General features: G+C 33.2%; 2 protein-coding genes across 3 annotated transcripts in view; one reads left to right on the forward strand and one right to left on the reverse strand.

The window, feature by feature from the left end:
- Positions 1–13289, forward strand: part of LOC133190405 (gamma-interferon-inducible lysosomal thiol reductase-like) — a 270569-nt gene that overhangs the window by 14327 nt on the left and 242953 nt on the right. The gene's annotated exons all lie outside the window — the stretch shown is intronic.
- Positions 544–13266, reverse strand: LOC133190283 (endoplasmic reticulum membrane sensor NFE2L1-like). Of its 2 annotated transcripts, none has more exons than XM_061325831.1 (9): positions 12969–13266; positions 6113–6244; positions 5838–5937; positions 5493–5659; positions 5131–5361; positions 4550–4829; positions 4123–4329; positions 3446–3528; positions 544–3283 (listed from the first exon to the last, which is right to left on the reverse strand). In XM_061325831.1, exons 1-9 carry the CDS (start codon positions 13017–13019, stop codon positions 2459–2461), a joined length of 2076 nt encoding a protein of 691 aa, XP_061181815.1. In that variant the 5' UTR covers positions 13020–13266; the 3' UTR covers positions 544–2458. The 2 variants fall into 2 exon arrangements, with proteins under 2 accessions (XP_061181815.1, XP_061181806.1); XM_061325822.1 differs by lacking the exon at positions 12969–13266 and adding an exon at positions 11712–12618.

The following is a 13289-nucleotide window of genomic DNA, read 5'->3' on the forward strand; positions in this document are numbered from 1 at the left end:
ATGGATATATTTTTACTCATCCCACGGTAGTTCACAAGAACATGAACTTTTTCTAATTTGCAAAGAATCCTAAGGAAAAATATTTGGAAATGTAAATATTTGACTATGCATGCAAAGATAAAATAATTTTGGACAGATTCAGTAAGACCACCATGTTTTTTTGTGATACCTGGGGACATTAATATTCATTCAAGGGTTTAGTTTCATCCACTTGCATCTTTGAAGCTGTGCCGAGGGCCTTGCAAGCATAAACATTTTGCTCATTTCAACCAATTCATGGGAGATAATTACATGTATTACTTAGGTAAGATAAAAACAGAAAATTTCATGTCTGTAACTGGTCTAGCTACTCATTTTTCTGTCTAATGCACCATTTATTTTAAAAAGTAATTTTAATTTCAGTATGTGAACTTCAGTTTTCAATTTCACAGACAACCAAACTCTAAATCCAAACATTTTCTGTATTTGTACATCTACAATATGTTTATTCTGACATGATAAATCATATCACAATTCCTATTTGAAAACAGGAGTCATAAGAGATTTGTACAGAAAATATACTTTATTCAGATGAATACTTTTATTCAGATGAATACAGCTTTAAACAACCGTAACTCGTGAGACGATATCAATTTTATACTCGTTAACAATCACACAGGAAAACAAAAACAGAAGAATGCTGTGAATTACACTTAAATGCAGAAAGACATTCCATCGTTATACAGAATTAAACTTGCGTGTTAAACCATATCAATTGATTTAAATGTAGAACTTTCTAACCCAACAAACACTTGAATGCATACTCTGCTTAGCTGATATTCACAAATTTAAAACAAAAAACAAATCTTTAGTTGCAATAGTTTGAAATAAACTTCTTTGGGGAAAAAAACTGGGTTACATAACATTTAAAGCAGTGTTTTAAACACTGCACTTTTGTCCTTATAAATAAGTGTAAGCATCAAAAGGCTAAGACATCAAAATAAATAGAGAGCACTTTTAATGATACAAACACCTGTAAAAGGTGGTTAAACTCTGATTTCAGTTGAAGTAAAAGACACAAGGGGGTAGTGTATAACAACAATATAATATACAAAGCCAGAACCTGGAACATAACACACAATTCTCAGTATCCTGTTATAAGTCAGGTTAAAGGATATTATAAATCATGAATGTTTTACAAACAATGCAAACTAATGAAGGGTTCCAAATGATATGCATACAAAGTATGAGAGACAAAAACAAAGAGCAAACATGAGAACTTGACAATGTTCCATAACTTAGAGATAACATCAGTATATAAGACATGAAAAACAGAAATAAAGTTTTATTGTCACATCCCTTTGTGATAAAAACATTTAATTAATACAAAAAATCAAATTGCAATTTTCTTTTTAAAACCCATAGATTCGAACTTGGTACAATGTATGATGTTAATACTTAATCAGACTTCATCTCTACTTCTTTGGATATGGACCTGCTTTGACTGGAATTCCTGACCTAATTATTCTTCACATGCAGTGTTTTACTAGTCTGCAAGTAACATGAATTTTTTTTTTCTAAATAACAGTCAGAGAGAGAAGAAAAGCAGTGGAAGCCTCTAGGTTATAAAATATTTTCTTATGGCAGTAAAACAAACCTATTATGCCAAAAAAGTTCTACAAACATGATAAGTTATGTTGATCTCCATTTGTGCATGACAAATTTGAAATCGTTCAAATCTAATAACTCTTTGATGATGAATATCTGTTATATAATCAACCATAACAAAGCATATATAAGTGCTTGAATCTAATAAGCATTTTAAACAACAGATCTGTACTATATGTAACAAAAGACCAATCCAATAAAGATAATTTAAAGTCCCAATGAATTTCCCCTTTGACCTAGTACTTATTGTTGTTGAAATGTACTTGTAGGACTTTAACTGATAACCATAAAACTGGCAGCTCTTGTATGACACAACTGTCACACACCTCGAACAAAAGAGACCTCAATTTCCTGTTTTTCGTGCTGAAAACCTTCTGTTCCCGTCTTTATATACCTTATTGGCAAAATGACTGAACATCAAAGACTGCTTTTAGCACAGTATCCAAAGTATATTTTTTTAACAACTCTATTTGCTCTTTTCCCACATTTTACTCTTTGGTTGTACACCACCGGGACTCAATTGTCAGTTCAACTACACAAACCTTGCACCCAAAAGAGATTTGTAAGCCAAAATTTAAAGGCATTGGCCATCTCCATTTCAATTAATAAACAAAAAAAACTTTCATAAATTATGAAGAAATTTTAGAAAACTTTCTTTGTTCCTGAGTAAAGGTTTTCTAGCACTTAATTTCATCACAGATTTTAAAAGAATAATATTCTCAGTTTCCAAAAAAGGAAAAAGTGCAAATTATCTCAACAAAGGATCAAATGCATTCAGTGGATTTCAACACCAAACACAGAGTGCTTCCCTCTAATGTGAATCTTTGTCTCGTTCTTCTTTGATCTTCTTGTTCATTTCCATTTGCTCCTCAGATGTAACATTTTTAGGCACAAGGAAAACATTTCCGTCACTGGATTGCTGTAGAGAGAACAAAGCTGGGTCGTAGGGTCGGCCATGCTCATCCCGTAGAGATAGGAATATTTCTCTGTACAGGGCACTGTATTTGTCCTTCATGTCTCGTGTCTGCTTGTCAATCATCTGCCTCTCTGCCATTAGTCTTTCACGAGATTCCTTCAGTTGGCTCATTTCATCCTCCAAAGTGACAATCACATCCATTTTCCTCTTTCTGCAGTTCTGTGCAGCCACTTTGTTTTTGCCTCTTCGTCTAATGTCTCTGATCAACTGAAGCTGCGACTCGGACAGCTTGTGACGAGTAAGCATTTCATTAAACTCTTCAACGGGAGAGTCCACAATCTCTTCCATTGTCAATGGGACCTTGAGATCTTCCAATCTCTTTTTGTCCCTACAGTGAGGACCCTTTTGTTTAGGCTTGTCAGAAATGGTGTACTTTTTGTATTCACGAGGTTCCTGGCCTGGCTGCAGTGGGTAAGAATGGTTATGTCTGATATGATTTGCACTGGATGGACGGTAGTGATAATCTGTGTCATTTGAAGAAGAGGAATAGTTGGACTGAGCAGACTCTCCTCCATTCTCATTGTAGTTAAATCCACCATTGAAACTAAACTTCCTTGGTCTTTTGCCAAAGTCTGGGGTGCCATCACCAAAATCTCCACCACCTCTTGCCCCACCTTCCATACCATCATAGGGGGACATGGCTCCCTCGCTAAACTGGTCCTAGAAATAACAGCAGAAGACAGTGTTAAAATTAATTTTTTTTAGTTTACTTTTCATCATAAACAAGTAAAACAGAAAAAGTAAGATGACTATGACAAAAATCTGAAAATTTTCAGTTACATGAAGCATGTGTCCCATAAAATAAATTGTGAGAGAACTTACTTGAGAAGGAGAGCCCCCAGAGCTGCCCATAGAAATTCCTGACTCACTGCTTGCATCATCAAGCATCTGCATGGATCCCAGACCTATCAGAAGAAAAATAAATCACTATAGTACATATAGTACAAAGAAGAAGGAACTTTACTTCTGAAGAAAGCTCTAAACACTGCACACTAAAGAGTTCTTTTATGCACTAAGAGTGATCTGCCCTTGGACATTAGAATAAATGGGAATCTACAGTTAATGATACAAATTGTAATGGATTAAAATATTCTCAATATAATATTAGACCAAGATAAAGTAACTGAATACATTTTCCCACAGTAAATAAACAAGTGATTTCTGTTCACTAAAACTTCGTTTTTTATCATTTTTCCTGGGAAATATAGCAGGTACCCTTTAATGAAAATGAACTAGATGAACTCAATATGCACATCTTTATACAATATAACTTTCTCAAAAGTCCAACAAACATTTTTCATTATGTTTAGAACTTCCTTGTTTTATCCTTGCATAAATAAATGTAAGTAATTAGAAATGCAGAGAAAAAAAAAATCAATTTTTCATTTCATAATTTCACACAATGCTTTGCAATGAATAGCTTCTAAAAGCTGCCACTTTTTACTGTTGTCCACAAAGACCCCCCACCATTTCTCCTTAACCACATGTGACATACTTACCCTCTTCAAGGGCCATCTCTGTAATGTTGAGGTCATCCAGTCCTTCGTCAATGATATTGGAGAGGATGTCATCCACTTGGGTAGTCAAATTAGAATTCTGTTCAGCACCAGCACTGCTGTTGTTAAACAGCATGTTGGCAGGATCCCACTCCAATGGAGAGGAACAGCCCTCGCTTGGGGGAGCCGATGTGAAGTTGTTTCTCGTTTCTAAAATTAATATTCATGTACAAACAAAATGATTTTAGAAATTTTACTATCAATGAGAATAGTTCATTAATTTACATATGATTATTTTTCTGAATAAAAATAACTATCCAGAAAATAAACTTTCCTTGTTTTAGTGAACAGAAATGAATTGAATTTTTAAACTATTTAATACTGTACTTCATGGATATCTGCCACAAACTGTTTATAGGATAATGCTTACGTGGTTCAAATGTGTTTGTGTTGACAGTATTGTTGATTGGAGTGGGCATTGTGACATTCTGTATCAAGGCATTGGAATGATTCTGAGGCGTCATCATACCGACAGTGCTACTCATATTGTTCACCATGCCGGTATTAGTGTCATTACTGGGCAATTCCAGTATGTTGACCAGGTCCATCCATGTCTCCTCCAGAGACGTGTTGGTACCATAGCCTCTGCTTGCAGCCTGTGGGTACTGGGCTTGGGTCATGTTCTCCTGGGGGTGATAGCTACCCTGACTCTGGAAATGGAGACCAACATTTGAGAGAGAATGATGAAGTGGATTTTTCACTACATCAAACATGCCATTATTACATAAAGTTTATAATGAACATTGTAAAAATTACTATCTGTTGCTTTCTTTTATTTTCATTTTTTCTTTTGCTAGTTTTTGTTTAAACAATTTCTGGTATGTGCATAGACATTTCATAAACTGGTTGCTAAAACTGGTTCTGGGGTTTTGTAAAGATATCAACTTGCATGTACAATTATTATATTACACTGTAAAATTGGATATTTGTTTTAATGTCCTTGATATATACCTGTTGTTGAGTTTGATTGTAACTGTAATTCTGAAGATGGTTCTGGTCTGGGGACATGTGATGTAAGGGGGACGTGATATGTGAAGGGGATGGCTGATGGGAGGGGGATGCCAGCTGATGCTGGTAGGTCTGGTTAGATGTGGGAATGTGATAGTCATTCTCGAGCACATTAAGATGCGGCTGCATTGAGCTGCTCATCACCGGCATTCCAGTTTCATAAGATTGGTAATTCTGAAAATTGGGCAAAAGAGCATTAAAAAATTGTGTATGAATCAAAACATATAGAAAACGAAATATTAAGCAATACAAACTACTTAATCTGCACCAACGTGAAATTTTTAAAATTTTGGGGATCTACTCACCTGAAACTGGTTTGTCTGATTCATACTGTGTGGGTTATTCTGTTGAATATTAGTAACATTGGGAGGAGGAACATTGGATACTTGAGGAGACATGTTTTGGGGGACCATGGAAGGTGAACTCATGGGCTGAGAAGATGCTCTTCTTCCATTGAGTGGCACCCATTCCCCTGTAAAAAACAACTTTGATTTTGAGAAACTTTTCTCTAATACATAATAAATGCAACTCTTCTCTCAATGACTACAAATTTAAATTATATCAAATTCTAATGACACATAATTATGAATTCAAATCATAAATTTTCATATATTTTTAATATTTTTTTTTTTTTTTCAGAAGTCTCTGACCTGTTTCCCCATCCCTCATATAATTCTCTGCCATCCATTGCTGTTCTCTGCGTCTACGCTGTTCTTCTAGTTTGGCTTGCAACAATTCTCGGTCTTTTTGCTGTAGTACACAAAATTTCAATACTTTACTTGGATGTCTATTTAAATGATAAGTTTTATATATTCCCTTATTGCAACTTTGAATCATTTCATTAAAGAAATTTACCATGATTTATTACTGCACAAGATATATATATTTCATTTAAATATTTGTTCAGTTCACAATCAGAACTCACTTTTTGTCTTTCCTTTTGTAGCTCGATTTCTCGTTCTCTCTCGAGTTCTCTTCGGAGATTGACATCGAACATCTCCTTCCCTACCCCAAGATCTATGTCTTGGCGCCATAGTACATCAATCAGGTCCAAGTCCTACAAAACACCATTAAATTAAATTCTACTTATTCCATACTTGTAACATTTCATTCATGTTACATATTTGCAACATTTCATGCATACTTCTTTAATACAAATACAAAATTCCCAAAATATTGTTTACATTTTAATGACACATTTATGCAATACGTGTAATGTAAAATTATGTCTACATGATAAACATGCAACAATGTACAAACTTTGGAATACATTCGCATGTGTGTCTTAGTGCATACCAATTATACAACAACACAAGGTTCTTTTTATGACATACTAGTATCAACTGACACACCACTGTATTAATGTCGTTTTAGATTACAGGAATTATGCAACAGAAAAACCTAGGAGATAAAAATCCTAACGATTCAAATTTCCTTATCAACCCAAATATAGAAGTACAGGACTTGCTTTATTTTAGTCATAGCTTTGAACTATGAGCGGACTCATTCAATATTCACAGAGTACTTTATGTGGCATTCAATGCATTTTTTTGACCTAGCTTGTGTTAAGTTTGGAAAGAAATACAAGAATCATAGAAAAGTGGAACCTGAAACACAAAATGAACAATTTTGTCAAAAAATTCAATAGCATTTAGAGATCAGTTAAGTTTTAGCATGGCAATGTTAAGAAACACCCTTTTTTATTTTCAATAGTTGATCACAAAGAGCAATATTATTCACTATATCCCATCCCATCCATCAAGGGCTAAACTAACAAACAACAATTTAATGAATGTCAATTTTCTATTTGAAACCCCTGCGGCACCAACCTACGGATTATACCTGTAAATTAAGGTCTGTGTGTAGCTATTGTAGTGTATAAAAATCAGATCCTTCTATAGCAGTGAACTAGTTCTGTTAAACCATAGGTAAATCTGTCTAGCTTGACTGATCAAGCTCATCACATTATTATCCAATATGTAATACAACACAAGCAAACCACTGACCTCCTTCATACCAGGAGAATAAAAAAGAGTTCCCAGTTCTGGCAACAACAGCGACCTACAAAACTCCTCGCACTAAACTCTATTGATCTCGGCCTGGATGGCTGCTACCACTGTACAATACTGAACAATCTTTCTCAATGTGCTCATGTAAATAAAACCCTCAAAAACCTATGTTCTGCATACAATACTTTTTTTTTAAATGTCTACATATCCATACAAAATATTACACATGATGACAAGATCCAACTTGCATTGCACATTAATGAGGAGCTCAAGTGACTATTCCCTAAGGTGATTTCTGCTGTATTCAGAATACTTCACAACTGAACAACCTTTGACAGTGGGATATCTAAAATTTAACAACCATGGAATGTTCTAACTGTCCTTATCAATTATAGATTTCCATTCATCACAGTCTGACATCAATCCAAATAAACTGTATACTGGGGGAAAAAAGCATTGAAAGTATATGTTGTTCATTTTAAATATATATATATATATATATATATATATATATATATATATATATATATATATATATATGAATTTTTAAAAGAATTCTGAAAAAATAAAATGCATATGATTATGCATAAAGAGAATACATAAATATTAGTCCCAAAGTGTAGCATATCAATGCATAAATTCCGGTGAAAAATTATACGCTATGGGGAATTTCATGCAACAAATCTTAAATTCATCAGTACTAAAAGTGTACTTAAAAATACTGTTCCAGGTGACCCCCTATCACAGTCAATTACTGACACTTAACAAAAGTATTAATTCTAATTACAGGCTTGTAGGATTTTGTTCCTAATGTCAAGTTTTCTGTAGCATTTCATTTTTGTTACTGCTAACAATATCCCTTATATACACATGCCATAATCATGATTAATATATATATATATATATATATATATATATATATATATATATATATATATATATATATATATATATTTTCCCCCTTAGATGCACTGTTTTATCATTTTGAGTAAAATTTTACCATCATAAAAATATTGTTTCTAAGGGCAAATTTGCTGAAGATATAATGCTTAAGTAATACTTCTTAGCTCTTTCCTAATGTTCCTACATTAATCTTGGTCTATATAAAAGATAGTCATGCCAAGAGCAGCAAGAGGTAATAAAGAATTTGAAGAGAAAAACTGATTCTCATTTAGCAAACACAAACTTCAACTCCTGACCTTATCCAGAAAACCTGCAGAGATGTCTGATGACAAAATATATAAAATCAATGGATCACGTATAAGATTGGTCAGGCCTTATACTCATGAATGAGAATTTCCTGATTTATAGCAGATTTAGTATTATATCAAATACTTAACCTTAACCTTTCTAGGGGCCTTGTCTCTGAACTTAAACTCTATGACTTTGCTTAACAGACAGCAAGGGCTAACAGTGAACTAAACTAAATGAAGCAGAAGGACCATCTTTTAAAAATATTATAACCAATACATGTACCAGTCAAAACAGTATATAGAAAAGTCACCAGATTGTTGCTTTTTACAGTAAAATTTGGATTGGTTTGAAAAGAAAATATGGCCCAAACCAACTGATGCACAATCTTCAAATTTTCACTTCTAAATATATTTTTATTATTACACACAAATCTTTAACAACTTAAAATTCTACATTTTTATGTGAACAAATGTTTTGGAACTTCAACATGTTAAAAAAAATGGCCATTTGTTCTTGTTTCATTTTGTAAAGAAATATATTGAATCAAATCTAGTCTAACTAAACAGTGATTATTGAGAAGATTTTCAAATTGAAGACAATTTCAAAACATTTTTGTCAATATCTTAAAGGGACAAATTTAACCCTATAGTCATAAAGGAGTTAAAAGGACACATGCTACAAACAAAAACTGGATTGGTATATTTTTGGACTTATTTTGGTTGTAAGTATGTATATATACATATAATTGTAAACTTCCTATGAGGCTCACATTTCTTTCTTTTTTTGCCTTTTCAAGATTTTAAGTATTTAATAGATCTGAATTTTATAGAAAGCTTGGTCTGGTACCAAAAATGAATTTATCCGGACCTTAAGTTCTGAAAAAAAAAATAAAACTTTAGCATAGACTGCTTAAAAAGGGTAGTAACAAGATTTGTGTTCTTTAACACTGACTTCAACACAACATAACCTGTCCACAGTATAGACTGTAAATGCTTCATTGTTATAGATTTGATAAAAAGAAACTACATGAATTTTCCATAATCACCCATTAAAACAGACTACCTCTGACTTTTAGGAATTTGTAACATCCAAATCTACTGTACCTATACTTAAAAAAGCAGGCTTCATATTTCAGCGGCTTTTGCGTGAACAACAATGTGATAATTCATGAATACCGTTCATAAATCATCAATAATTACAATACATGGCTTTGACGTGTGTTGCACTAATTCATGATTATGCCAAACACTCAATACCCAGTGATTGTGCTAAATTTTGAATACGTTAATTTTAGTACATGTACAGTATTCATTATCATGTCTTATAATCTACATCTGTATAGTTAAGGATCATGACTCATGCCTGAAGACATAAACTAGTTTTATTTTCCACAGAAGAGCCTTGACAATTCTCCCACATTCTGGGAAATCCTATCAGCAATCATGCCATAAAAAAGAATTAAAATTAACAAGAGCTTATGACACTTCCTCACAAATGATAAACTGCTAGAAAGAGATGTTCAAATTTTTTTTTTAAATTACCTTCCCAAGTCCTGATCAGTTTTCTCACTATATGTATTATATGTTTACATATATAAAAATATCGAAGCTGCCTTTCCAAGCCATGGCATTCAATGAGAGTAAATAAACCTATTAAGCCTTGCTTGTTAATGTATTACTTTAAAAAAAATATCTCCTTCTAACCAATCAAATGCAATATTCATCATTATTGCATAATACCTCAATATTTTGAAATAATGAGACAAATCATTTCTGTGACAACTTCCATAGTTTCCTTCTAACATGTTTCAACTCTCACAATTAAAAACAAAATAAAGTTACAGACATATAATGACATGAACAATCAAAGAGGCAAAATAGACATACTTGCTAAGGAAAATTCCTTAACAAGTAATAAGAAAGCTCAAAATGTCCCATTTACATAAACCTATGTGTAGGGATGGATACCGTTAAGGATGAAACGGTACGATACCATACCGGTATTTTTGAAATGATACGGTATTTTTAACGATACGGTACTATACCCTGATGAATGAGAATGAGAGTTCATTTTACAACAAATGTGCTTTCAACATACAGTCACCAACCTTTCAATATTATAATAATTATAAATAAGCTTATAAAATATGTTTATATATTTCAACCTTTTAATAAATGATCAACAAATAAAATAAATTAAATCTCAAAAAAATTAATTTGACTAGATACATAATCACAAGTATACACAACCTCCCTGGTTGCCAGGACCCATTTTGTTTGGTCGCACTAAACGATGAAATATTAGAAAATGGATAGAAATGCACATCACATTTTTGCGACATTTACATTTATTATTAGTTTTTATTAACAAAATTTATTTTTTAATATATGTTTTGATTTACCTCGAATATCGGCAGTCGAAAGCAAGTATCGTACTAAGCATCCATTTTGTCAATTAGCCACCCTTTCAATGCCCGGAGCGTTTTTATAAAATCATTTTAAACCTATCAAAATGTTTCAAAGATTAAGAAATACAGTTAGTACCAGTATTAAATAAAACGGTATTTTACCGGTATTTTTGAAGTAACTATTCAGTACGGTAATGGAACTGAGTACCGGTATCCAACCCTACCTATGTGTGATGTTAGAATAAAATCTTAAAAAGCTATAAACAACACATGGTCAAAGATGAAGGCCAAATCATTAAATCTGATCAGAAGTGGTGTTGATAAAAGGTCAAAGCCATATTCATTGACTTAAAATATTACATTACTAATTGCAAGAAACAAAAAACAAAAAAATAACAATTATTGATGAATCCTTTTCTGAAGTTGTGGCCATTTTAAAATAAATAATGCTAAACCACCATGTGTCAATATATCAGTTGCACTTAATGGATTATTTCAGAGCAGAAAGTTTGGGAGAAATAATACTACATTGATAGATCAACTCTATACTACATTGATAGATCAACTCAATACTGAAATGTCAAACTTCTTCCGATTTTATATCAATAAGTCACCAACAACAAGAGGTATGCAACAGCTTAACAAAATCATGATGCAGACAGACTGATAGAAGGACAGACTTTGCTCCAAGCAAAAAATAAAATTCCCACAATGCAAATATGACAGTTAAAAACTATTTTTAATGTTGACATCTGTTCTTTTCTGCAGCTTAACACTTAATATGTCTAAATACACAACATGCTGATTTTAGAACCTGAGCAAAGTAAAAACAAGTAAAGTAGAAGAAAATATCTAGGAGAATCTCAATATGCTGTGAATAATGGCACAATTCATGAGCCAATTTCTATTTTCACCTCAAATGAAGGATCTACTGCAATGGGATTTTCTGCATTAACTTGAACAAGAACAACTTCTTCATGTTCTTGAGACTCTGCATTTTCCTCCTCCTGCGCAGTTTCAGCAGATGACTGCTCTGTTGATGCAGCTTCACTGTCATTATTTTCAACATTTACAGGTTGAGTTTCTTGAGAATTTGTCAAATGGTGACCACCGCCACCATTAGAAATTCCTACAAGAAATGTGGCTATTCCTTGCTGTCTTGTTACTTGATGACTAGCAAAACGACTTAATGAATGGAGATCCTGCAGGATAGATGCTTCATATTCTAAAGTCTTCAAATGGTCATACCCTGAATAATGGTTTTCAAGACGATTTCTATGAAAATTTGTCTGTGTATACACTGCTGTCTGTCCAAGAATTAACTCTTGAACTTCCGGATAGTTCACATAATTGGTATTCAAGTAACTATTGAGATCAATACGCAACAAACTAAGAACAATGGCTATCTGCACTAAACCGTCTGTGAAATACTGTTTCAATCGCATTTCGCACAGTCCTTTTCTCTTAAAAGTGTTCGTATTTGTTCAGTTCCTCCTGTATTTTTCACCCTGAAGTTAATTGAATCAGTAGTTATTTTTAGACTTGAGCGTAATCTCACATTTTTTTGGTTTCAGAGACAGGTAAACAAAGCATATTTCCAAGATATGGCGACCATGTTTCCACCGCACGTGCAACGACGTGAAAGTCTTTTGGAACTCCTTATCATGTCATTTTTGGAAATAATTGTGCTGGAACCATTGAGAATAATTGGCAAATGTTAAAAAGAGTTCCTAGGTATGATGTAATGACTAGAATATTCCTTCAACAGGAAGCGGACACCATTTGCCTTAAAACCTGTGAACATGCAGAATTGAATGTGACGTCAGAGATGTCGGAGTGCGCATGAGCGAAATATCCAAAGTGAAGGTCACTTCCGGGTCAAAATGGTACACATTTTCTGACCAAAATATTTGACAAGGTGGCAGAGGGTAGCAGAACTATCTCAACATAAACTGTTAATTCATGTAGATTCATATTCACTTATATCACCTTTTGAATCCAATTGAATAATAACTAAAATAACCTACTGAGATTATCAACAACAACCTAAATGTATTCTCCTAATTTATATTATAACAACGAATAAATAACTAGGCTTTGGACAATGTCCAAGTTATAAAGGGACAAATAAAACATGACATATAATGCTGGAACCAAAAAGATATACAAACCCCATTCGGCGGATTGTTCACATGAAGACTGACTTGTTGTGTTTCCATCATCTTGTACGGCTTGACTGTACAACAGGTGCCCCAATAGCCGTATTTCAGAGCACTCACTCTAAAATGTTTTCTTTCACTAAAATATCCACAACAAAGTTTAAAACTTGAATTTTACTCCATGTGAATAAAATCTTATGTGAAACATAGTCTCCATCAATGAAATAGAAATGATCACACGCTACCGATTTACATCAACACATTATCCCTCGATATTCCATGATGTGTGTGTATTGAAATGTGCTAATGTATTTAACCTGCTGTGCGAGCGAT

This window comes from Saccostrea echinata, unplaced genomic scaffold (genome assembly GCF_033153115.1).
Source record: "Saccostrea echinata isolate AGI-Se365-2 ecotype Australia unplaced genomic scaffold, CSIRO_AGI_Sech_v1 ptg000001l, whole genome shotgun sequence".
Lineage (NCBI taxonomy): Eukaryota > Metazoa > Mollusca > Bivalvia > Ostreida > Ostreidae > Saccostrea > Saccostrea echinata.